The following is a 26802-nucleotide window of genomic DNA, read 5'->3' as shown; positions in this document are numbered from 1 at the left end:
GTGTTTAGCCTGGAGGAGGATCAGGAGGGACCTTATCACTGTCTACAATTCCTTGGAAGGAGGTTGTCGCGAGGTGGCGAGTCAGTCTCTTCTCCCAAGCAAACAGGGACACGGTCAGAAGACACGGCCTCAACCTGCACCAGGGCAGGTTTAGGCTGGACATTTGGAGGAATTTTTTCACAGAAAGGGTGATTTGACACTGGAATGGGCTGCCCAGGGGGGTGGTGGAGTTACCATCTCTGGAGGTGTTTGAGAAAAGACTGGACGTGGCACTCAGTTAACGCAGTGGTGTTCGGTCACAGGTTGGACTCGATAATCTCGGAGCTCTTTTGCAGCCCGACTGATTCCGTGACTGCGATTCCGTGAATGACTCGCTGTAGCGAGCACACAAGGGCTGCAAATGTGAACGTCTCTCTGCGTGTGGGGTGCAACCCTCTTGCGCGCCCGCGCATGCGCGCAGAAGGGGAGGGGGGGGCCCGCGCCGCCGTCCTCGTGCCCGCGCAGGGGGCGGCGCTGCCGGGGCGGGGAGGGCGCGGGGCCGCGCTCGGGGGCGCGCAGCAGAAGCGGCGGCAGCGCCCGCTCTCGGCCCGCGCCCCGCCGGTAGAGCCCGCAGAGCCGCGCCGAGACACCGCCCGCCCGTCGTGAGGGAGCGGCGGCCCCGCCGGCCCCCCTCCGCCCCTCCTCCTCCACCGCCTCCTCCTCCTCCTCCGCCCTCCCCCCCGCCCCTCCTCCCGCCGGAGCGAGCGATCGAGATGGCGGCCGCCGGGGCTCTGGCGAAGCACGAGCAGATCCTGGTGCTCGATCCGCCCACCGACCTCAAATTCAAAGGTGAGGAGGGGGGAGCGCAGCGCGGCGGAGGTGCGGGGAGCGGCGGCGGCGGGGTGTCCCGCTCCGCCCGGGCGCCGGGCCGCCTCCGGGCGCCTGGTTCCCCGGCGGCTGCCGCGGGCGGGCGGGCGGGCGGGAGGGCCGCGGTGCCGGGCGCTGCCCGCCCGCCGGGGGATGGGGGGCGCCGCCGAGCCGGCGAGCGGGATCGCCCGCCGCCATCTTGGGATCCCGCGGGGATCCGACGTGCCGGGTGGGACCGGCTGCCCGCTCCCCTGTGCTGCCCCTGCCCCCGCCCCCCGCCGCCGTGTCACCGCTCCGCTCGCAGGCCCGGCCCCGCGGCAGCGGCGCCCGGCGGCGGTCGTGTCGCTCCCCGGTCGCAGGCTGTGCGGGCTCCCTCTGGCAGCGGCGGGCGGGAGAGGCCTCGGAGCGGGCGGTGGAAGCCTTGCGGGGTTCCAGGCTTCGCGAGGCTGCCCTGGCGTCCGGCCTTGTCCCACTTTCCCTTTCTGGCGCGCTGGAGCCCCGGTGCCCCCGCGGGGCTGGCGCGGCTCTGCACCATCGCTCCCCGGCACCCGCACCCTCGCCCCGGCGCATCCCGGCCCGGCAAGGCGATCTCCGCCCTTTCGCCAGAGCTGTCACGGCTCGGGCAGGTTATCGGAACGTAAACAGGGAGCTCGCCTCTTCCCTGGGAGCGAGGCAGAAGGAATGCGTGCCTTTCGGAAGTTTTATGTGTGCTGCGTGCCGACCGCATGGCTGTGACCGGCGTGACGCGCTGCTGTCAAAATAGGTCCCAGTTGGTGCTGCTGCCTTGTCGAGGGGGGTTTTCTGTCCTCATCAGTTAGATAGTTGTGAAAGGGAAGTCTCTATCAAAAATGAGTGACCCTTGGAAGGTAAGGGCATAAATAACAGCGCCATGGAACCTGTAGTTCCCAGTAGTATCTTGTGATTATATCCCGTGTCTATAAGGGACACGGAGAAAAATGTAAAAACATTTCAGATTTACAGTCAACAATGCTAGTTTGTTTTTTTTTTTTTAAACAGTTAACGTTATGTGAACTTAAATTTTTAAATGTTGTGACTAGTGTGAGCACATGTACGTGCCTAATGCTGTACATGCTTCTATTTTCCACTTTAAGTAGACTCATTTTTCATTGTTTTCAAGGGATAGAGTGGAATTTATGATGTTGTAAAAATCTTCAAATGGACAGCTAGAACAAATGAATATTCATATTGGAAAAGAACACTGTATTCCCCCCAAATACTTTTGGCTGGCCGAGCATTTAGACAAACGTAACAAGCTACGCTTGTTTTATCGATCCATTAAATCACTTGAAACCCAAAATCTGTCTGATCACCCGTATTAGTTTCTTGATAGATTCAATTTCAATTCTTTTAAATCGCACATTCATACACAGAGTTAAAACCATAGCAGGAACTTATCTTTTTCACTTTGGTTTCATATTTTTAGAATGCTGCCAAGTCTGGCTGCACTCACAATTCAGTACGCTGAGTTTTTACTGCAAGAACAGGTTGGAGGAAAATACATGATTTTTTTTTTTTTAATTAAAAAACTTCTGTGTCTAATTAGAATCTTTCGTATGTTGAGCTCTCTTTGAGCTGGAACTAAGCTGTATTTGTGTGATATGAAACAGTGTGTTGATAGAATAAATACTAGATTAAAAATTCTGCCAGTGTGAGGCTGTTGTCAGTCAGTGATCTTTATTGTGCTGGGCGTTTATGTACTTGGAGCATGAAATGTATATTCTTTAGGCATAAACTTTAGTTTCAGGTTAATGCATATATTAGGAAAAATTCTATAGAGCAGACTAAGCAAAAACAAAATCTGAAGCATAATGAGACTGCAGTCTTAATACTCCATGGAAAGCACTTTCTGTTGCTATACAATTGCAGTAATATGCTGTACAAAGTGCTATCAATTGAGAGAGCATCGAGTGCACACTCAATAAATATTTTCTAACTGCTTATTACTTGGAGGTGTTTAAAAAGGTTTGTGGGCCACAAACGAATTGAGTTCTAAAGTACTGCATTGAAGAATACAATATTGGCAGAAGGGAATTCTCAGTGTTACCTTTAAAAAAGTAATTGGTTAGTAAGAGAATATATGACTTGGAATAAATGTAGCTTAGTGTAAGAAAATTATGCAACTTTGTTCAAAGAATAAAAGTATACATTTTTTCAGTGCAGCTGGTTACTCAAAATTGTTTTATTGGTGCAGTCATCCATTATTATTATTACCCACTGTTGATGAGTGTGTAACAGAGATTCAGTTTAAGTCTAAACGTTTGGACTGGACAAATAGTTTTGTTGGTTTTCTTGCCTCAGGAACTTCTAATGGATTGCTGACCTTTAGGGTAACAGTGAAATGTGATAGTATGGCCCTATGCAAACAACAATTTAAATTAAAAAGCACATAGGACTTATCTTAAGGAGTTGTTAACAAGGCTTTAAATTAATCATTACCTGATGAAACTGCCTTTTTTTTTTAATTAATATTGATATAACCTAATTTATTCAATCAGCAAAAATAAGCTCTATAATACATTTCTCCTTGAATTTTGTTCAGCATGACTCAAGGGGAGGTCTAAAGAACATGTCCTGTGGTGGCTAACACGTTACATATTTCCCTTGGTGTCCAGAAGATTAGAATCTTATAGTACTTTGTAGTCCTAGAAATTTAATAGTGTTTTGGGTCGTGGTTCCCTCTGTCCCTGTGATAGCCAGGGGTTTTTTTGGTTTCTGCAACTAAAAGGAATATGTAACAAAAACCATGAAAGAAATAAGTACTTTTGATAGTCTTGTGCAAATGTGACAAGGGGAAAAATTTTACTTAAAAGTGATGAAACCAGGAGGCAGTTGATACACTGCATGATATCATTTTCAGATACTCAGTACAGAGCATTAGAGAATTTGCCTTGTGGTCCTTGTGCCCAGATCTGCCATATTGCTCCTGTGGGTTGGCTTTCTTCTGTATTCTAATGTATTTTGTTTAGCTTCTCAAATCTGAAGGTGATTGAGTTTGTTTAGGACAAGGATAGGAAGAATTGAAGCGTGAGCCACTTAAAGACATCTGATTTGGAAGATGGAACATCTGCTTCTTACTGGTGTCTTCTTTATGTGACTCATGCGTATAATCGTTGTCTGTAGCTCTAGTTTAGCGAAGATTATGGTAATCTGGAATTGGTTCCTTGTGAGTAAATACGTTCTTATAACAATTTTTTTAAAACATTCATGGAATTTAATAGCAGCATTTGAAGCTTTTAGTTCAAGGATTTGTAGCATTTTTATGGAAACTCAGTCTTCCTTAAGTCGAAGAAGCCAGTTTTGCAATTTTGAGTAAGATGTATTTAAGTTGGTCTTGGATGATGGTCCTTTTTAAAAAAACCCTTAAAAATCTTTGCTGAATCTTTAAATCAGTCATAAGACGTGTTTCTGCTACACCTAATTGAAAATCAACATTAGTTGATTTGATGAGCTTTGGAAGATTAGCAGACAGCATTCAGAATTAGAATTTTATGTGATTCAGAGGTGTCTGACTAGCAAGTCAGACTAGCAATAGTCAGACATCATAAAAATGTCTGAATATTCTAAATTGATATCCTTTATTAAAGTTCTTGCTTACAAGTGTGTGGAATTCAGTTTATTGCCTTTGTAAACAATACAAAATAATGAGGCACACTTCCTTTAACAGACTAACAGTCTGTGCAGTAAATGTTCTCTTAGATGATTTGAGTTACTGGGAGAGATCAGTGTAACAGGATATTTATTTTCTGATTATTAGTCTGATTCATAATCTAGAATTGTTAGTGTATAAAATCAGCTATCAGCTGGTATACATTCAAATGACTTTTCATGTGAGGTAGGGAGCACTTAAGTGTTACGGCTTATTCTGAAATGCAGATTTCAACAACCTTTTAAATACTACAGAAATATTGCTGTAGGTTATTTTGTAATCATTACACTGCTATTGGTAACATTGAAAGCTACAGGCTATGCGTTGCTGCAAATCGAGAAGGTGGAATTTAAAGGCAAAAATAGCTCAATGTTAAATGCATCCCCTGCCCTCAGGGTCTGTTGCCAGAATTGGCCTAGGATGCCTTTTAGTGTAGGCAGAGCTTGAAGTCCTCAAATGTGATCTTACTGCCTTACTGTGTGTGTCTTGATTATGTCAGATTTTATGCCTCTCTTCAAAGTGTCAGTAAATTTGTTATGTCCCCGTTTTTGAAGATAGGTTAAAAAAAAAAGGTGATTGTGATGTCAGTTTTGTGGTATCTTCATTCAAGAACATTTTTGAGACTAAACAGTGGGAGTGCAGAGGGGAAAAACTGGTTGTAAGTGATTACTAATATAGTTGTGGCTTTCTGATACTTTGAAATGATTCCATATAAGTTATTACTTTTGCTGGCTGAGTATTGCGTAGTGGCAAAGATTGAACATCCCATAGAATGACTCAATATTCAACACATAGTATTTGACTGTTTTTTTTCTTTTAAACCCAAGAGTGATTCCTGGCATTGTTTGCTCTTCTTATATGTCTATACTTCTGACCACTGTTTCATGGCTCAACTCTAATATTTGTTAATATCTTTATTTTTTAAATTATATGTATTAATGAAAATTGAAGCACAAAATGACTTCTGGGAATGTGTTGAGGAAGAGAAAGGAAAATAATGTTTTTTACGTGGTGTTGCTTATGAGGTGGTATTATGTTAATACAGTTGTCTCTACCATTTTGTTAGACTGCATTTAAAACTGCCTTGTAAAAAGGGAGTTCTGTTGGTTTGTGAAGTCAGGTGTATTATAGGTGTTAGGTTATATTTTGGCAGAACTAGTTTGTCATTTGTTTTAAGAGTCAATCATGGAAAAGTTTCCCGTGGTGATAGAGGTATACAGCAGTGAAGATTTGGATGTTTTGTCCTTTACCCGCAATTTTTAGGACACTGTTTTACTTAATATTGCCATTGCTTCACTAACAGCGTAACACAATCCAGATCTCACCATCTTGTACTTCTAATGTGTACCAATGATTATTGGTATAAAAGCTTCACCTTTACCTTGTAATTACTATAAAGTGCCTACTCATGCTGCTTGTTGATAGCCTAAGCAAGTGTTCTAGATCACTGTAAGACATAATTATTAATAGTATAAAAAAATACTGTATTATGCATGAACAGTGTACATTTGTTCAAGGCCAGGTTGAGAAATAGAAACTTATGATGATTGAGAGGAGCTGTTTTATGCATCACTTAATAGGACTGAATATTTAGTGCACTGACTGTCCAGTGTGGTGTTACAAATTGTTCCTGTTTTCGCTTGACTGTGGTTTGTGAACATTTTACTTTCTGACCAACTTTGTCTATGGGAGATGTTTGTTAACCAGACGTTTGTGACCATCAGTCGTTACAGGGTTATTATGTGCTCCTCTTATAAGCCATGAATTTAAGTAGGAAAAGACTCGTGAAGAGAACTTAATACTTTCAAAGTGAGGAAAAAAATACCCTGAGTAATTAGATAAGAACTGCATTTTTTTGGCAGTTGTCAGTTTACAAGGCTTCTATTGCCAAATGAGCCAGATAAGTGAGTGTAAGCTAATTTAATTTAAAAAAAAAATCAGCAAAATGACTCGACTAAGATAATTTCTGATGTGATATTGTTGAAAATAAAAATCCAGAAACATGAGTTAGAATTTTAGTAACTGTTTTTCTCAAGGTAGTAAGACTTTATCTGGTGCATAGTGATCTTGACCGGTAGCTTGTCTTGCCTTTTAGTGTAGTTTGGTGTTGTATACAGTTAATTCACGGCAATTGTAAATTGTTTGGCAATGTAAATGTCGTATTTCATTTTATGATTTGAAAGACGTTAGAAGTAAATGGTTATGTAAATTAAATATTTTCTGTTCAGTTTCACTTGTGAGTTAAGATAGTTTGCTGAATACTGTCCTGGTGTTGGACTTCATGTGTTTAATATCATCAGTAAGGAAGAAAATAGAAAAAAAAGAAAAAGTCAAATCAGAATTTTTCTCTCCTTTGTTTCTCAGAATTTTGTCTTACTTGGTGTAAAATCTTAATCTGACACTTAAATGCTAGAATTGATCTGACCTCAATAGTATGTAAAACCTTACATGAGAGAATAGTTAAAGACATGGAGGTAAATGGAGCATGGAATAAAATGCAGCATGAGTGTCCCAGGTAGAATGTGGCAGTCTGATCTAAGACCTTCTTCTCTGTCTGTGTCTCTGTTTTCTTCGTCTCTTCTCTGTGCATCTCCTGAACAAAACCTGGTTTACTTCCGGATTTATTGGATGCCATTATGGTATTTCATAGCATCATAGAATTGTTTGGGTTGAAAGGGATCTTTAAAGATCATCTAGTCCAGCTCTCCTTGATGTCTGTCACTGCCATCAGTTTGCTCGGAGTACTATCCAACCTGGCCTCGAACACTTCATGAATGGGGCTTCTGCAGCTCCTCGGGGCAACCTCTTCCAGTGCCTCACCACTCATAGTGAAGACTTTCTTCCCAATATCCAGTCTAGACTTACTCTCCTTCAGTTTAAAGCCATTACCCTTTGCCCTGTCACTACACGGCCTTGTAAAAAGTCCTATTTCAGCTCTTTTGTAGCCTTCTTTAGGTACTGGAAGGCTGTTGTAAGGTCTCCCCAGGGAGTTCTCCAGGCTGAACAACCCCAGCTGTCTTAGCCTTTTGTCATAATAGAGGTACTCCAGTCCTCTGGCTATCTTTGTGGCCCTCCTCCGGTTCCACATCCAGTACTTCCATATCTGTCTTGTACTGGGGGTCTCAGACCTGTATACAGCACTTCAAGTGGAGTCTCATGAGAAGGGAGTAGAGGGAAAAAATCACCTCCCTCTACTTCTGGCCCTGCATCTGCTCATGCAGCCCAGGGTACATTTGTGGGCTGCAAGTGCACAGTGCCAGCTCTTGTTCAATTTATTGTCCATCAGTGTACCCAAGTCCTTCTCTGCAGGGCTGCTGTCAATCCATTTGTCCCCCAGTCTGTACTGAAATTGGAGATTGCCCTGACCCAGATGCAAGACCTTGCACTTGGCCTTGTTGAACATCATGAGATTCCCGTGGGCCCACCGTTCAAGCCCGCCAAGGTCCCTTTGGATGGCATCCCTTCCCTCAAGTGCATCAACTGCATCACTCACTTGGTGTCACCTGCAAACTTGATGAGGGTGCACTCGATCCTGCTGTCAGTCAATGATGTATCATTCTATAATGATAAAATACTGAATAGTATTGGTCCCAGTATGCATCCCTGAGGGATACCACTTGTTACTGGTTTTCACTTGAACGTTCAGGCATTGACTGGAAGTCTTTGGACACGACCACCCGGAGAATTCCTTGTCCATCTAACAGTCCATGCATCAAACCCATGGCTTCCCAATTTAGAGGTAAGAATGTTATGGGAGACTGTATCAAAGGCCGTACAGATGTCCAGGTAGGTGACATCTGTAGTTCTTCCCTTGTCCATTGATGTCTACCGTGGAAGGCCACTAGATTAGTCAGGCGTGATTTACCCATGATTAATCCATGTTGGCTGTCTCTAACTCCCTGTCTTCCGTACATTTTGACATATCTTCCAGGAGGGTCTGTTCCATAATATGAATACTAATTATTTGATACAGAGGTATCTGCAAAAGTACTAGTTAAGTTGCAGGTAAAAAAGCTTAGTGGAGAAACATAAGGTGGAGAAGGGACAAGCTATAAAATAAGTTGCAGCATAGCAGTTGGGCTGCTGGAAGCATAATAGGACCTTTCTAAATGATGGACCAGTGTTGTGTTTGAACTCTTGTGTAGTATTTTCATTAATGACCTTGGGGTGGGTGGGACTGTGGTGGTAGAGCTCATTGGTAATCCAGAGTTAAGAGATGTGATGAATGCAAAAAGAAAATGTGCGTTTGATGTGTGCTAATAATAGAACATTTTGCTTACAAGTGATGAAAAAGGAGTAGAAGTAGAGACTAGGACTTAATCATAGGTTTATTGTGAGTATCATGAATGGGACAAATGTGAGCCTGTAATTTTGTAGTGAAGGAAGTATTAATGTCAAGGTTTGTGGCATTGATGAAGCTTTATCTGAATGCATCCTTGGCAACACCTAGTCACGTAAAATGAACCCAAATGGGAATGGTGCAAAGAAAGCTTTATTAGCATAAGTGAAGTAGAATAGCTTTGACTTGTTAATCTTAGCAAAATGAAGATTGAAAGGGGATCTGATTGCTGTCTATAAATACATCAGAAGAGGTAAGCACTGGGGAAAAGAAAATCTCTGTAGGCTAAAGGATAGGATTGGTATAAAGATGAATTGGCTTCAAGTGGCTGTGACTGTATTTAGATCATTAGAAACTAGTTGAATTTCAAATCTGAGTCATGTCAGTCCGAACCAACTTTCTGAAAATCATATGGGCAGAAATAGTTTTAAATTTGTCGGATACCATCTTACCAAATACTTAGTTTCATGTGAACTTCAGAAGGCTTCTGCTAGGTCATGACTCTACAATGTTCTTGAAAATTTGGTAGGAAAGCAGTGGTACCTAATTATGTACTTAAGCTAGAGCAGGTTTGTTATGTTACGTTCCAAGACATTAGAATAGCTTGACTGAGATATGTGTTTAAAGTTTTGTGTTTGTGAAAAGGGATGTTTGTGAATTTAAAAATCATACATGTAGGAGTAACTGCTCCCTATGTGAAATAAACTTAGTAATTATAGTTCCTAGGGCATGATGTTGGTTTACATGTTTAACATATTAACACTACGATGCTAATGTGGCCACTAAGTGTAGCAGACCCAATGAAAGTAAAAACTGTTTTTTAATTTGAATGTCCACTGGCCATCTGTTAAACACATTCCAAGTTACACCTCAGGCTGGAACTCCAGCTGTTTCTCTAGAAGTGAGCTGACTGATCCTGGGAAGCATGGCAGCTTTAGCTCAGGTCAGTACTCTGTCCTGAAGTTGGTAAGGGAATGAATGGAGTTTGTGGTCATGTCTGATAAGCAAGAATGACTAAATGTCAAGACTTTTATTTGAAGCAGGTGTTTGTTTTCCTGAGTGACTGTAGGATATGCTTGTACTTGGCTTTCAGAAATCTGGGAAGACTTTATCCTAGTAGAATTGAGAGTTGCCAATTTAAGTAGGCTCTTAATGTGTGGCAGGAATAACAATGTAACCAAATAAAAATAAATAGCAAGTAAAGAATTCACAATATTATGGACGTTAAATTTAAGTAACAAACATGCCTTTGATGTTAGTAACATGACAGTTCTTTAGTAATGGTACTCTTTCAATTGGAAAAATATGAAAAATAGACATTAATGACTAAATTGGGCCTAGACTTCTAGATTTTAAAGCTTAAGCTAAGTTCCAGCAGTAATATCTTTAGATGAAGTTATTCCGTGTTATACTATCTTATTAAATCTGGTGTTTTGTTGTTAAGACTAAAGAAACCATTGTCCATATTTAAATGCAGGACAATCTCCATTTAGTCTATATTTTATCTAGTATATAAAGCAGATAATGTTCTCTTTACCAGAATTCCCTGGTAATGATATGTGGCCGTAGTTTACCCTTGAGATAGATGCTTACTGCATTTTTGCTGTGGTTTATTGGCTACTAACAACATTTCAGTAATAAACTGGGATGAATAAGTTTGGATCCAGAAAGAACGTGTAAGGAAAATAATTATTTTGTCTGCTTTGAAATGCCACTGTGTTGTATTTTTGTCCTTTCTCTGTCCAAATGGCAAGCAGAAGGTCTCAGCTCCCATTTCTCTTACACCAGTGTCCAGTAAAGCATTCTGCCAGCCTCTGCACAAGCACCTCCAATAGACTGTTTAGCCGTATGGAGCCTCTGCCCCTTTGACAGAGGAAGATGAGCTATTTTAGGATTCCAAAATGGGCATTGTCTCAGCATTTTTTAGAAGGAAAAATCTCTGATAGACACAGCATCAGCATGGATGCTGACAGCATGTCATCGTGGGGAGCTCAGATAAAGTCTGATGTTACCCCTGGTAAACAGTGCTAGCCTAGAATCAGCCTTCAGGAATTGTGGACACTGAGGCATGTCAGCTTTCCTATAAAGCCCCTTTTGCATTCTAAATTTTACGTGCAGGTTGATGATAAAACTAACTATTTCTCAAGTGCCAGGGTAGAATAAGAAATGAAAGATTCTGTAATACTGTTCTAATGTATGAATATCTTCCTGAAAGCTGTGGTTATTTGTATGTATTATTGATCTTGCACCTAATTCACTGATTATTTCTGATCGTTCAGACCCATGTTGAAGTATTAATCCATGAAACCTAAGCCATTATGCTTCATAGACCATGAATAATTTTAATGTAGGTGATTTGTTAGAGTTGGGATTTTTCTTGCAGTTGGAGAAGGTATTTGAATGGTCATGATTTTGGTATTTCAAGAGGAAGAAGTTATTTATGTTCATTGGCAATGCATGTTATGTGTTCTATTCAGGTTTTTTTCACAGAAGAGTGAATATTAATTTCTTTAAACTGATTTGTGGAAATAACATTCTACTCAATTTCTTTTGTGTCGACTGTGTCATCTATGCTTTTTTCAGAAAGCTATAAAATTAAATTTTGACCAGTTAAGTGCTTTGTGTATATTTTAAGGTTACTTATCTCATAATCAAGGTAGTTTTGACTCGCCACAGAACACAAGTATTTCTCATTTTTAGATGTCTTTCCTTCAGTACTTTTGGTGGAAGATGATCAAGTCAAGGAATACTTAAGTAAACTGAATGTAATAAATACATGGACCTTGATGAATGCACCCACAAGTGCTGAGGGAGCTGGCAGATATAGAAACAGGCTGACAGGAACCTTTGAAGTTCATCAAGAAGTGCAAAGTCCTGCAACTGGGAAGGAGCAATCCCTGGGCACCAGTGCAGGCTGGGATCTGACCAGCTGAGGAAGCAGCTTTGCAGAAAAGGCCCTGGGGGTCCTGGTGGACACTGAGTTGATGGTGAGCTAGTGATGTGCCCTTGCTGCAAAGAAGGCCATGGTATCCTGGGCTGCATTAGGAGTGTTGCCAGCAGGTTGAAGGAGGTGATCCTTCCCCTCTGCTCAGCACTGGTGAGGCCACAGCTGGAGTGCTGGGCCCAGTTCTGGGCTTCCTACTACAAAAGAGACATTGGACATACTGAAGAGAGTGCAGTGAAGGGCCACAAAGATGATGGACTGGAGCATCTCTCCTGTGAGGAAAGGCTGAGAGAGGTGGGACTGCTGTGCCTGGAATAGTGAAGGCTGGGGAGGATCTTACTGATGTGTACAAATGCCTGAGGGGAGGGTGCAGAGAGGACAGTGCCAGGCTCTTTTTCAGTGGTGCCCAATGATGGGACCAGAGGCAGTGGGCACAACTTGAAACACAGGAGTTTCCCTCTGAACATCAGAAAACACTTTTTTCCTGTGAGGATGACCGAGCACTGGCACAGGTTGTCCGGGAAGGCCATGGAGTCTCTCTCCTTGGAGATACTCAGAAGCGTCCTTGACATGGTCCTGGGCAGCTGGCATCTGGGTGGCCCAGATGACCTCCAGAAGTCCCTTCCAATCTCAGTCCTTCCCTGATTGCAATGGAAATGATGGGAAAGAAAAACAATTAAATTTTGGCCTAGTTAAAAATTTCTTATTACATTGTACAAATATATTATATACAAATATAGATTACATGGGGCCATGTTAATTTAACTTTTTTTTTATTCCATTGTTACTTTTGATTTTGGCAGAGCGAGCTGATGGAGATCTTACTCTCTTCTGACCAGGTCTATCCTAGAAGTCAGTTAACTTGTTCTCAAAATTTGTCTTTCTGGATTTACAATAGTACTGCTAGTTTTTATCCTGCTGACTTGAACTCATTTCTCATTCATTAGGGCTCAAATTGTCAAATGCAGTAAATGATGTTTCTCTGTCTGCCCAGCCTCGCTTTATTGTACACTGAAAGAAAACTACACTGCCTGAGTTTGTTTTCGTAAAGGTGCCTTGAAGTCTTCTGTATGTTTCAAGTGTTCTTGGGATTTCAAAGATGATGCAGCAGTTGTGAAAAAACAGCATTCCACTTAAAGCATATAATCCCAGTTGAAGTTAATACTGTACCTTACACATTTTAAGGAGTTTGTCCTCCTTTTACCAGTCTGTGTACTTTTTAATGTGTACTTACATTGTTTTTAGATGTGACTGAGTCTGTAGAACTTTACTGTGCCAGTTTACAGCTTAAATAAACTTCAATGCAGTGCATGAAGTAGAGTGCTTTCTGGCAGTCAGCTCAGGTATTGGCTTTTGTAATAGCTACAGTTTAATGTCTTAAATTGAAGCGGGCAATATGCTTAACACTTAAGCTGTTTTGTAAAATGCTGTTGGTTTTGTTTAATAATGCATGCTCATTTTTGTGCAACTCTTATCTGCCTTCTAATTATAAAAGATTTTATGTAATTTAATAAAATCATGAATTCTTCTTATCCAATTTTAGATAGAGGTGATATTTTAAGACAGGCTCTCTGTGTACATTATGAAAGCCTTGCTAATTTTAAATGGAACTTCTTGCGAACCAAACCTGTCTGCTTCTCAGAAGTGCCTTGTTTGCTCTGTACTGCCCACAGTTAGATACTGACATTGGTCTCTTACCTTACCCAAGGCAATCTACCTGTCCAGTAATATGTAGTATTTTGGTTTTACTGCAGCATAACTGGCAAGTTTGTGGCAAGCTGGGAATCTTGGCACTGTGTTTCAGCAGTGGAAACTGGCTCTGCAGAATCTGTGGCATTTCTTCCTGCCCACTAGTTGCTGTAGTCCAAGATGTGTAGTTGCCAGAGGCAACCTTGGCAGTAATGTTGCAGTGGCTGCACTGCAAGATTGCTGAAATAGAAATTCAGCACATAATGTTTTTGGAGATGTCCAGCATTTCTGAGTGTGATTAGGCAGTTGTCTCTCATTCCTTTCTAAGTCAAGACGACAGGAAGACTTGTGGCATGGATTGTCACTGCTCCTTTCGCATGGATTGTCACTGCTCCTTTCAAAATGGTTGGAATAACCTGGCACTCTCACAACTTTTATTCCAGGAAGATGATGTAATTGGTGTCTTGAATTTACACTACTAAGGAAGTTGCTGAACTCCTTGTCCCTTTTAAAGTAACTGTAACTGCCAGAGGCGGTTAGATTGAAATTACAGGTTTATAAAGCAATGATATCCTGTCATTAGACACCATAGTATAGCTTGAGGATTTGATTAGTTGAATTACCACAGCTTCTGAAAACCCTAGTTGTGGATCCAGAAGTCCGTTAAGTTGTACAAATACAGGATAAAAGAAAGTCTTAAGCTTTTGTATAGTGTGTACAGTTAGATGTGAGCCTGTCTGAGGTTTAAGTGCTTAAATGAAAACCTACTTGTGCCCAGGTGTCATGCAAACAGCAGAAAAGATGCTACTTTTGAGATTATAATACTGTCCTGGTGTAGCTGAATGTTTTCTGAGGTGAAGTGGGCATGCATTTGTCCATTTTAGTGCATGTGCAGAATGTCTGTATCCATTTTGCCCGTTCTTTTCCTTGTTTAGATGCAGTCTCTGTGGTGTGATCCAAAACATTTCTTCGTCTGGTTCTCTCCCCATCCTGCCACTTGTTTTTCTCAAGGAATGGTCATGATTAAGGGCTGTTAGTGCCGGTTTGTACTTTATATCCCAGCTCCCCTAGAGGTAGTGGTATTCATGTTTGTGTGATTGTGAAGTCCAGAGTCCTCTTCAGATGTTGCAGAGTTCTTTTTTGAAGGATATGTCACACTAATTTAGATTGTGTGGCTCCTCTGAATGGTAATAGATTTTTTTTCTAATATACCATCCTTCCCCTCTCAGCTGTCCATGCTCCAATCCACACTGTCGATACTCCACTGAACTACCGAAACAGCTGGGTTATGCAGGATCAGTGAAATTCAGTCATCTTTTCCTTTTGTGCAGCAGTTTGTTACCACCTATTGATTACATCTGATGGTTGAGGTCTTGAGAGACTTTAAACAGCTTTTTTCATTAAAGCTTTTAGAAAGCAGGTGAAAGGTAAAGCTGTCACAGAAGGGTGCTCTAGACCTTGGAAAAGATGTCAATCCCCTCAGAAAGAGATGTCTGATGACAAAAAATGTCCCTGAGCTAAAAGCTTTTTTTTGTGAAGAATCCAGGAAATGCAAAGGAGGTCACTGCATTCATGTACTTGAGGAAGAAAGGCAGATTTCTTCTAATTATCTGAGGTGTTGAAGCTGACAGTAAATATCAGAATAATCTGAAGAGTATTTTGAATCTTATCTCATTGTTGCACACTTTAAAAAGGCAGGCATGAGAAGACCTTTCATGTCTCAAAAGAAACATAGGATCTTTTATTTTGGCTTAAAAAGCAGTTTATCATCAGTTTATAAATTCATAGCTGCTTTGTCTTGAAACAAGTTGTTTTCGAATGGTATATCTCCTTTTCTCGATGAGTGTGCCTTTCAAAATGAGCCTTTGAACTGTGCCTGTTTTTCTTTTGTGCAGAATATCCTTAGTAGAAGTAGTTGCAAAGATTGAGAAGCAGACCTTCTCAGGTTGCTAGAGTTGCAATTGAAAAAAAGCAACCCACATCACTGAAAGCTGTGTTCAAGGTGCTCTGACTCTGGGCACTGCAAGAGGAGTGGTTATTAGATGGCTAATAGCCCAGGTGGCTGTTAGTAAAACTCCCAAAATAACTTCCTCAAAAATGGTGTGTAGCTTGAAAAACGTAAATGTTTGGTGGTTTATGAGTTTATCACCAGTCTTAGAGTATTCAGCTGCCTGATTTTAGTTCTGCTTGCGGTGTGGGTGACAGGAGCTGTTTTGGATCACACTCTGTAAGTAGAGGCAACTGGATCCTTCAATAACCATCAAGACACAAGTGGCAGAAAACTTTGAAGTAGTTTTGTAAATCTTCCTCTTGGGGGCTGTGTCAAATTTGCTTGGACTGACAGGGTTTTTTCATCTACCATGTAAAAGTCAGATAAAAGTGACGTTTCAGACAAGTAATACCAATTCCTGTTTTCTCAAAAGAGCCTCATTGAATTTAAACCTAGCTCACATGTATCTTCATCGACATCTCAGTATTCTGGTTCTCGGTAATTATCTTTTTAGTCCTTTATTGATTTAGTCCTTTATCTTGATGTTTTGTGTTAAACATTTGTTTAGCCCTCTCTCAAAATCAAGGATTTGGAATGAGGTATAGAAACAAAGACATCAGTGAGCCCTCTAGTGTAGTAACATCTTTGATAGTAGCCAGAGCTGATTCCTTTGGAATAGTGCGGACACCTCTGTGGAATAAGGTGCTTGGAAAAGAATTACTTCCTTTGTCTCATGCAATTAGTGGGTTTGTTGTGCGTTTGCACTTAATCAAATCACATATATTTTTCATTGAATTTAATCTAAAGGTTGCTTTCTTCATAGTTTTTAATACAAAAGTTTTAATGTTTTCAATACTGATGAAAATTATTTTGTAGTTATTTAGTGTGTAATTTTAAACAGCTGTAAAGAAGATTCTCAAAAGTCAGTGTACACGTAAAATGTTTTTGAATATATTTCATGTTCATATGAAATACCATTTTCTAAGTTACATTCTTCTAAGAGCCTGTGCAGTCTTGCCTTCAGATGACATGAGCATAAGGGAGATTAACACAGCTCTGAATGCTGTGAACCTTACTTACTTTTTGTGCTGTTACTGTGTGGCATTGCATGGGGGTGATCCCTGCTGGAAGATGTGCTTTTGCAGCTTGACATTGAAATGATGCCTCTTGTTCCATCCCATCTTGGAGGAAATTCCTATCCTGCTGGTTTAACATAAACGCAGTTTAGAGAGTACACTGCATTGACTACGTAAATACAACAACTACAGCTTGCTTTTTTGAGGATCGGTTAGAATATATTCATAAGCAGAGTATCATCTCTCTTGCTTATTTTGAGTTTAAAAGATGAGGTTGATGTCTCGTTCTGTCAACTCTGTAGGAGCTCAGAAATTGAAGAAGCATATGGAAGTTGAAATCTCAAGAGCAGTTACTGTATTTCAGTATCAGTGTTTTCTTTCTTTAAACAATTGAAAGATTTCCAAAGGATGTGTTGCCTCTACTTCTAAGGAAAAAATCAGAAAAGCGTACTTTTGCATGTGACCATTACCTTCTAGGTATTTCAGATGTTAAGAATGATTTGGTAAAATTAGCATATGTAGATATGAATTTCTTGCGTCAGCAGCTTGATTCTGTCATACTGTTTAAGCATTACTTGTTCATCGCTGTAATGAATATTATAACTAAGTTGGTAGAGCGTTCTTTGCATATAACACAATGTGTGTGCCTAACAGATGTATGATTTAACCCGCTTTTAGAAGTTTGTTGGCGTCAAGTTATATTTTAAGAGTTACTTGTACTGTATAAACAGATTTATTTTCCAGACATATGTGTATATTTAAAAAAGAATCACCTTTTTTTTTTTTCCCAGGTCCCTTTACAGATGTAGTAACTACAAATCTTAAACTACGAAATCCATCAGATAGAAAAGTATGCTTCAAAGTCAAGACCACAGCACCTCGCCGATACTGTGTGAGACCCAACAGTGGAATTATTGACCCAGGATCGTCTGTAATTGTTTCTGGTAAAAACAAATATACGCAGTTGTAGTTTACATGTTTTTAAGGCCTTTAATAAAGTTTTCTAATGCTTAATCTTTAAGACTGTTTGAAGATACTGTTTTTTTAAAAAGTTCTTTTAAAAATAGAACTGTTTCCCTTCATTATGTGATGGCAACCTGATGTAGAGCTGCAATGATACTTGAAAAAATGCTCCATATAGGAATACTTGCCATTTGTCACATTTATCTGTGGCTCTCTGAAAGGAAGAAAAGAGTGTTGGAAATGGGCAGTGACATTAACAGTACCTTTGCTTCAGACTTCTATATTCATGAATCTTGAAGTAGGGCATTGCTTGGCTGCTCTGATTTGTTTAAAGTATAACATTTCATAGTTCATTGCATTTTAAAAAAATTAATGTACAATTGTAGGCTAGTTTTTTTGACTGTAGTATTGGTCCCTGAACTCTATTGTTTCATAATTCTTCCATTTATCACAGTAGTCTGTGCTAAGGGGCAAGAGTTAAATTGCTTTTAAAAAATTAAACTTTCTGTTGTTTTGGATATGTGGAACAGTTTGTAGCCCTTACATTTGAATAATCTAGTACGTTTCACTATAGAGACACTCTCCTTATTCTGGTGAGTGGTTTTTTTATTTTGATTGGATTTCTGTTTTGTTTGGGGTTTTTTTTTTTGGTGAGGAGGTTAAAAAAAGAAGTGCTTTTCAGCTAAATGTAGCCCTGAAACCAGGCAATATTATTTTTATTTTTGCATGAACCTCCATGTAGGTTTGGTTTACATACTTCATTCTGACAAGTTAGATAACTGATTTTGATAACTGGATGTATAATAGTCTAATCCTGTAGTGGACTGCACAATATCCAGAAGATGAGGACTTAGTAATGTGGGAGTGGACATTCTCAAGAAAATAGGAAAAGACTAGATATCAGTCTTCTGATTTGGCAAATGATTTTTGGAGGTCATTCTCCTAATGGTTTTGAGGTAGAATCTCTGGAAAAAGGGGATTCTAAAACCAGTGACTGTATGAGATGAGAAAATTTTTATTTCTCTGGACCTGCTATATTTCCCAGCTTGGAGAGAGGGGAATCCCCTTTTTACAGGCTATGGTCTTGTAGAGATCATATAGGCTAGGTTGTGGAGATCACAGGCAAGAGGTCCAGCATCCTGTGGATGAAAGATCATTTTACTGAGAATTGGTTTAAGATGTAGTCAAAAACCTTCTTTATTTCCAGCTATGACTTACAGCCATTTTGTCTTAGCTGTGTGTTTGATCTGGTATCAGAGATCTTTCCAGTGGGTAGTCATACATCCCAGTGAGAATCTTGATGGGCTTTCCCTTCAGGGATTTGAATAGACTGAAGGATTCCATCCTATGTGTTTTCATAGTTACAAATCCTCCTTTTAACACTTTAAATATTTTGGTTTTTTACACGAGTCAATAGTGGAGCCGTAAACAGTATTTTAGCTTCAGGTTCACCAATAAAGGGAAACAGTGTCATCCTGCTCAACTCTTCAGTTTACATAACAGGGAATCTTTGATATGCCTATTTCTGTATTACTGGATTCTCATGCAGTTATTCAGCTACAGTGACCCCAAGATGCTTTCAAGTGCAGTTGTTTAGTTGTATTGACTCCATGGTGCTTTTCAGAATTGAGTTCTCTTCCCCAAAGTGTCAGCTTCATCTTTTTGTTTTTAAGCATATAATTTCTTTCGGATCACTTGGTAAACTAAATCCACAGATTATTTTTCTAGTGACCCACTTTATCTCATCAGTCTCTCAACTGAATGTTTTCAGTGCTGAGTCATCTTTCGTATAATTAAAAATAGATTTCTCTCGCATTGTTGTGCAGAGAGAAATAACTAGGATGCTGTGGGATGGAACTCTTATGTTCAAAAGTAAATGTTGAGATAGTGTTAGCTGTATTCAGCCTGTTTAATGCATTGTGCTGATTCAGAGCCAAGTCAGTTTTTAATTTCATTTCATTGTGGGAGATGTGATTTTAGTAATTTTAAGGAAGTCCACAGACATTTTTTTATCGTTCAGTTGTGAATCACTAAGTAACCTTCTTCAGCCATGTTTATTAATTTTTTCCAAAACCACTAATTGGATAAGACCTGTTTTTCTTTACCTTGGTGCCTACGTTTACTATTTATTATCAATATACTATTTATTATATTGTTGTTAACTTGTTACCAGCAATTGCTTGTTGTTGATTTTTTCTTTTCATAATATAGTGTGTTATTCTTCTTTCACATCTTATTACTGTTATTTGTTACTGTTCTTCCTTCTGCTTTTGTGGTTTTCTAGCTATATCGGTGTTGCTGCTACAGTTTTTTCATTGCTGTAAAATAGGTACACGTACCTGGTACAGGAGTCCATGTAATTTTAAAAATATTTTTCTGAAACCACTTCAGCTTCTCTTTTAATTTTGTATAAAGATATAATGAACTGGAATTTCCATTCTGTGGAAGACCAGTGACCACTGCCAAATAATTATTCTTTTCAGTTCACTGAGCCCTCATCGTCTGGTAGACCAAGTTACAAGTGTACCTACAGACACATATTTAGGTGTAATTTTTCTTCTGTCTCGCTCCTGGCATCTGTTTGTTCATATTTGTATATGAAATATCTTTTAGCTATAGTAATAAGAGAAATAATCATGGCAGCTACACTAGACTCTGACTTCTCAGTACCTGTTGCTACAGTGTATGTCTGCTCTATTTTCAACATTGCCTTTGCATTTTAACTTTCAGTGATTGTTCAGTGAAGAGCAAATCTAAAGTGGATAGCATGCTTGCTACAGGGATTAGCTGAAGAATCACAGTTTTGTGCTTTATTTTTTCTTTTGAACAGTAATGCTGCAGCCTTTTGACTATGACCCAAATGAGAAGAGTAAACACAAGTTTATGGTACAAACAACCTATGCACCACCAAATATTACAGATATGGAGGCAGTGGTAAGTAAAAACAGAGTAAAATAACTTGTGTTTTTTTTTTTTTCTTAAAAATCCAGGCTTATCTTTAAATGATTCACATTTTTGCAGTTTCTTTTTGGAGAAGAATTGGGTTTTCTCTGAACAAGTGTGACTTCATATGTAATTCAGGGTTTTTAATATGAAATATGAGGTCAGTTCTTAGAACTTGCCTAGTTAAGTTACTGAATGGAAATAGTAGTGAATCTGAGGTTAGGTTAGTCCACTGTGAAAATATGGACATGTTGTACCTTACATGCAGCTAATTTAAAGGAGATAAACAGATTGTTGAAGGAATCAAGAGTATATTTGAACAACCAACCTGAAGCTGTATGAAATGGGTGCATTTGGTATGAAAAGTGTTTTAGTGAAAGGTTGAATGGAATTACAATGAATTAAAACATTTTCAAGGCTAAGATGTGTCTTTCCACAAGATACCAAGTGACTAAACAGGACAAAATTTATAGAAAACATGTTGTGTTTTAATAGAATATGTTGTAGATTCAGTTTTTAGGGAGCGCTGATCTGATCCGGAAAGAAGGTTTGTGCTTGTTGCTTCAGAAGTAGAGCACCTGTTTCTGACATTAATGGCTGGCTGCAATGGGAATGAAGCCTTCAGTTGTCAGAACATGCCTTTTAGGGTGCACGTGGACTTCCATAAGTGTGTATTTGAAGGTAGAGGTCAACAGTGCTTCTGTCTTTATAAACTGTCGTTAGGAATGCCTGGGTTTACACAAGTGCATTTGATGTTCATGCAAGGCAGAGAAGGAGAGGGGAAACAATGAATAAAGATCAGGTTTTACAAATCACTGAAGACCACTAGAACTTTCAGGTTTAGGCTCTGTCCCCTTATATGAAGGCAGAGAGTACTGTGGCATCACTCTTCACTGAAAACAGTGGAAAACCTTTTAGATTTTGTGAAGCTTTTGAGACATGTAGCTAGAAAGTTAGCATCTGTCTTCCTCATTGGTCTGGTTTAGTTTTTCTTAATATGCTGTAGTAGCTCTTGGTTATGTGTGGTAAATGAAGCGTAGCTATTTGGTGAGGATGTAAAAATCAACTTCAGAAATACCTTTCAAATAACTGCTTTCTCAGTGTATTCACTTACAGAATGCTGAGAAACAGATCTTGGAGAAAATCGGTAATTGTGGTTCTACGTTACTGTGAAATTAATGCCACTGGAAAAAAAAAAAAAGAAAAAAATCATAGAAAGGATGCTGTGAAAAACCTGAATATTCGAGTCTGTAACACCTACAGTTCCAGCGTAACTGTAGAGGACCTATTAGAAAAATTGCTGCAGACTTCAGAGTAGTTTCTGAGCCTAAAAATTTAAGGAAACTACATGAAGTGTATGCTTTGAAAGGTAATTGTCAGTTGAGCAGAGAAATTCTAGAATATTTAAGTTATTTAAATATATTGATTGGAATTTAAAATTTTTTTAATAAACAGCTTTGAAAAAGTCTCTAGGCCCAAATTGTTATGTAATATGCAGTAAAAGGAGGAAGTGGTTAAAAATCTAAAATATGAAGAACTAAAGAAATTTACTGGGAAACAAATATAGAGTCACTAAAAGGTGTCTTTCAGTCTTTTGTTTGGTGCTTCCAAGATGGAATGTAAGAAATATATTTACTGAGGCGTTATAGAACTTTCTTCTCAAACTGACTCAGATGGTACTTTGTTCTAATTGTGTGTTAAAGAAAATGCTGGATTGTCCCCTCCCTGTCCCATACAAACCTCTGGTGGATCCAGCCTTACGTTCAGTTTACTGTCTTTAATTTCCAGACCTGAATAACCATTTCTGGCTTTTTTTACTTCACAGTAGTCAATGTGAACAAAAAGCATAGTTCTTAAACAAGTCTGAAAGTTGCAGCTAGGGTAAGGACAATATCCAGCTGTAGAGGAGGCGAGTACTAAGAGCAAGCTTATGAACTGTTCAGATGTTTGCCTGAGCCTGGCAAGTTAAGTAACTCTATTAATTTTTGTCTTAGTGGAAAGAAGCAAAACCTGATGAGTTAATGGACTCCAAATTGAGATGTGTGTTTGAAATGCCCAACGAAAATGATAAACTGGTAAGTAAGGGGTAAGAAGTTACCATACACTGACTGATAGGATCCCACAGAAATTTGAGGGTTTTTTTTAACCTATTTGATTTAATGATTAAGTGGCTTGAAGGAATTTGTACTGAATTAGACAGGAGAGGTGTTTAGTATATGACTTTTTAAGGATTCATAGAATCACAGAGCAGCCCAGTTTTAAAGGGACCTTGAAATACCATCTGGTTCAACCTTTTGTCTGAAAGGGAGCGTGCTATCCAACCACATCTTAAAAAACTCCAGCAATGGATACCAGTGCCAGAAATTATTATCCTTTTGTTACTTTTATTATTGATTTGGTTTGGAATCTCATTGCTGTCAGACTTAAAAAGAAAATCTTCAGCACTGCATACTGTGAAAAGCGAATGGCATTGTTTTCTTTATAGTATTAAGTGATTTTCAGTTTTAAAAATACTGTTTCTAATTCAGTTGAATTAGAGAAGAAAGAACTGATTAGGAATTAATGCATGCTTTGGGAATCCCAAGTGCATTTTTATAAGGTAGTGGTAAAGACAAATAATCAGACAAAAAAAAAGTCTATTACCTCTTTCATGCTCTTGCCTTCAGACAAAATCTATTCTGGTTGTGTAGGAGATGACAGTTTAATTGTATATAGACTGAAGATGTCTGTTTTGTGTTGCCTGATGTTTGGAGTAATAGTTAACTGTCAGTTGCCTAGAAGTTTTGCAGAATATGACTAAATTCTTAAGCATTAGCATATTTTTTTACCCGCAATACTTGAAATTCTGATTTACGGAATCTTAATCCTGTGTATCCGTTTTCTTGGGGGAGGTGGGTTTTTTTGGTGCTGCTTATAACATTATGAATAAGAGTGCTTAAGTAGGATTTCTGTTGGCAACCTTACTGCCTTCATGGCTTTAAGATTTTTATTTTTTTAGTACTGTCCAGTTTTTATGGTAGTCTGTAAGGCATGTGTAGGGGTAAATAGCATGAATGCCTGCATGTAAAACCATGGTCCAGGGACTAGGCCAATAAAACAGGGGAGAAGCATTGCTGGACCTGTTTCTCACCAGTGTGAATGAGCTCATTAAAGAAGTTAATGATGTTGGAGCAGCCTTGGCTGTAGTGACCATGCCCTGACTGAGTTCATGATCTCAAGGAACACGAACCTGACAAATTGCAAAGTCAGGACCCTGAATTTTTGAAGAGCTAACTTCCAGCTGTTTCAAGAATAAATGGATAGGATTCCCTGGGAAACTGTTCCTAGGAACTCTTTAGGTCAGCTCTTTAGAGCCACTCTTAAGGGGCTTTAGGCCCCTTTAAGGCCTAAAGTTTTCTTAGAGTGCAAGAGCTTTCCATCCTGATACATAAGAAATCAAGGAAGGCAGGCCAGAAACTGGCATGGCTGGGCAAGGATCTGCTCCTCACATTGAGGAGTAAGAAGGCAATGCCAAGGCAGTGAGAGCAGGGGCATGTGACTTAGGAAGTACAGGGATATATAATTTGGATGTATAGGGATGGGATCAGGTTTAGCAAGGGGTGTGAAGTGTAACAAGAAGGGCTTCTTATGACTTTTGTCAGAAAAGAAAGGTCAAAGAGAGTGATTCCCCCTTTTTAAACAGGGAGAACTGGTGACAGCAAATATGGAGAAAGCTGAGGTACTCCTTGAGTTCTTTGCCTCAGTCTTCACGGGAAGTCAGGTTTCCCACATCTTGGGGGTTCTTGTGGATGAAAAGCTAGACATGACTCTACATTGTGTGCTTGCAGCCCAGAAAGCCAACAGCTCAGGGGACCTCAGCACAGGAAAGATGTGAACCTGTTATAAGGGGTCCAGAGGAGGGCTGTGAAGATAATCAGAGGGCTGGAGCCTTCCTAGGAAGATGGGATGGGGAACCGGCATTGTTGAGCCTGGGAAAGAAAAGGCTCCAGGGAAACCTCATTGCAACCTTCCAGTACTTAAAGGGGGCTTATGTAAAATGAAGGAGAGTGACTTTTAACACAGGCAGATAGTGATAGAACAAGGGGGGAACAGTTTTAAAACTAAAAGAGGAGAGATTTGGATTAGATGTTTGGAGGAAATTCTTTACTCAGAAGGTAGAGAGGTTCTGGAACAGGTTGCACAGAGAAGCTGTGGTTGCCCCGTGCCTGGAAGTGCTCAAGTCCAGGTTGGATGGGGCTTTGTTCAACCTGACTAGTGGAAGGTGTCCCTGCCCATGGCAGACAGGTTGGAACTAGATGATCTTTAAGGTCTCTTCCAACCCAAACCATCCTATGATTCTCTGGTTTTGACCAGAGCTGTGGGAACAAGATTTTAATTTTATTTTTTGCTATTTCACAGCTTTTTATGTGACTTTTCACTAGTATTTCACTGTGTATCTCAGATGCTGTGAGATTTAAATTTCATGTTTGTTCAGTACTTTATTTTCCCTCACTAAAAGGTGCGATAAGTGCAAAACATTTGTGTCATACATAATTCGTAGGACTTTGTAAGAAGACCTGTTTGGTTTTTACTTTGTTTTGTTTCTTACCATTGCAGGATTACTTTCTTCATTTTATTTTTCCCCCTCAAGTTCAAATGCTGTTTGGTGTATTTTATGCCCTCTTTTGGATGTCTCTTGGGTCAGTGTTAAGCAGCCGAAGTATAAATTTGTGTCTCAGTAGTGTGTAGTACCAGATGTAAACAGTGCAATCTGCTCTTGCTTTTTAATATTTGAGCTAATCAGAGTTGAACTGATAACGGAACTGTCTGTTCAGATTACTGTAAATATAAACTTCATTAAACTGTAGTAGTAGCTTCATTGTTCTAGTTTTAAGCTGTGGGTGATTTTTCTCTAGGAAGTAAAATTCTCAAGTCATTCTTAATATTTGTAGAATGATATAGATGCAAGCAAATCCGCCCCAGTACTGAATACATCTAAGCAGGATGGACCGATGCCAAAACCACATAGCGTTTCACTTAATGATACTGAAACAAGGAAGCTGGTGGAGGAGTGCAAAAGACTTCAAGCAGAGATTATGAAGCTGACAGATGAAAATCGGCACCTGAGAGTAAGTTCTGCGTCTGTGTTTACATTGAAGTGACTTCACTACTTCACTCCCCTTGATTGAAAGGTCTGATTTGTAATTAGGCCAAAAGATGTGTATTTCAGCAAGTAGATAAAACTGTTAGAATGTCAAGATTGATTTGTAATATAATTTTACAGTCCTGTATATACTGTGTATTTTGAACTTCTCAGTGATTGAGACTTTGCACTTGTCATGGATGAGACATTGAAGCTACATAACTTTCTTCTTAAATGCAACTGTCCTATTTAAGGTGGTCTTAGTTACTTTAAGTCTAAATCAAAAATAGTGCATTAGTAGCTTTTATTTAAAATGCATTATTATTCATTAAGAATGAGTCAATGAGATCCAGAGCAGTAACATTTTGTATTACAAAGGGGCAGTGAACAAGAACAATTAATTGCTGGTCAGAGGAGGTAAGCAAACAGTACTTTCCAGTACCTTCATGTAAAGGTGTCCTTTAGGTAAGCTGTAACTAGTCGATACATGACTATGTGGAACTTACCCATATATTTGCCTTTGGAACAGTTCTAAGAGTTTCATTGGCCACAATAGCCTTTTAAAGAACCATGAAATAATGATGTCTCCACACCTGCAATTCGGATGAAGTTTACACAAAGTAGATATTTCTCCTTAACAATAAGGAATTATTGCTATTTAATTTTGACACGTAGTAAATAAAATCAAGATACTTCATTGTGCCTGTCAAGATTTTTGGAATCTTTTTTAACCAAAACATAGATAGACAAGTGGATTACTTGTTCTTATTTGAAACATTGTGGTTTTCTATGTCCGTGTTTTAGATTTCAGTGTGGTGTGATGATGTGTGTGTTTTGGTTTTTTTTAAGTTCATTTAAATACTCACCAGCAAATTTGGCCTTTCAGTTGTTTTTAGTATTGTTAGGAGGATGTATTTATAATTTTTTCCTATCTGTGTTTTTCTCCTCCCCTTCAGGATGAAGGCTTGAGGCTCAGAAAGGTAGCGCACTCGGATAAATCTGGATCACCCACAGCTTTGGCCCTCAGAGATAATGGCTCTAATTCTCTTCCTTCACTTCTTGTTGTAATTGCAGCCATTTTCATTGGATTCTTTCTAGGGAAGTTCATCTTGTAGAAAGAATGAGTGAGAGAAGCATGCAAAACTGCAGCTTCCTTTTTTTTTTTTTTTTTTTTTTTTTTTTTTTTTTTTTTTTTTTTTTTTTTTTTTTTTTTTTTTTTTTTT

The 26802-nt window shown here is 39.4% G+C and overlaps 1 protein-coding gene across 1 annotated transcript; it reads left to right on the top strand.

Annotated features, from left to right (window-relative positions):
* Positions 1 to 687: 687 nt before the first annotated feature.
* VAPA (VAMP associated protein A) lies at positions 688 to 26762 on the top strand. The gene is made up of 6 exons (XM_027890436.1): positions 688 to 828; positions 17343 to 17495; positions 20345 to 20448; positions 22452 to 22532; positions 25389 to 25565; positions 26536 to 26762. The coding sequence occupies exons 1-6, from the start codon at positions 753 to 755 to the stop codon at positions 26692 to 26694; spliced, it is 750 nt and encodes a 249-aa protein (XP_027746237.1). The 5' UTR covers positions 688 to 752; the 3' UTR covers positions 26695 to 26762.
* The last annotated feature ends 40 nt before the right edge of the window (positions 26763 to 26802 follow it).

The sequence above is a fragment of the Empidonax traillii genome, unplaced genomic scaffold (genome assembly GCF_003031625.1).
Source record: "Empidonax traillii isolate 1590-97213 ecotype Southwest subspecies unplaced genomic scaffold, ASM303162v1 scaffold288:size648122, whole genome shotgun sequence".
In the NCBI taxonomy this organism is placed as follows: Eukaryota; Metazoa; Chordata; class Aves; order Passeriformes; family Tyrannidae; genus Empidonax; species Empidonax traillii.
The sequence above is the reverse complement of the archived record's forward strand: the minus strand, read 5'-3'. Positions and strand labels throughout refer to the sequence as shown.

Bases quoted from the DNA above. Each gene is read 5' to 3' on its own strand.
- VAPA (XM_027890436.1), top strand. From the start codon at position 753: ATGGCGGCCGCCGGGGCTCTGGCGAAGCACGAGCAGATCCTGGTGCTC. The intron at 20,449-22,451 runs GTAAGTAAAAAC...TTTTTGTCTTAG, and splicing joins TTACAGATATGGAGGCAGTG to TGGAAAGAAGCAAAACCTGA. The intron at 25,566-26,535 runs GTAAGTTCTGCG...CCTCCCCTTCAG, and splicing joins ATGAAAATCGGCACCTGAGA to GATGAAGGCTTGAGGCTCAG.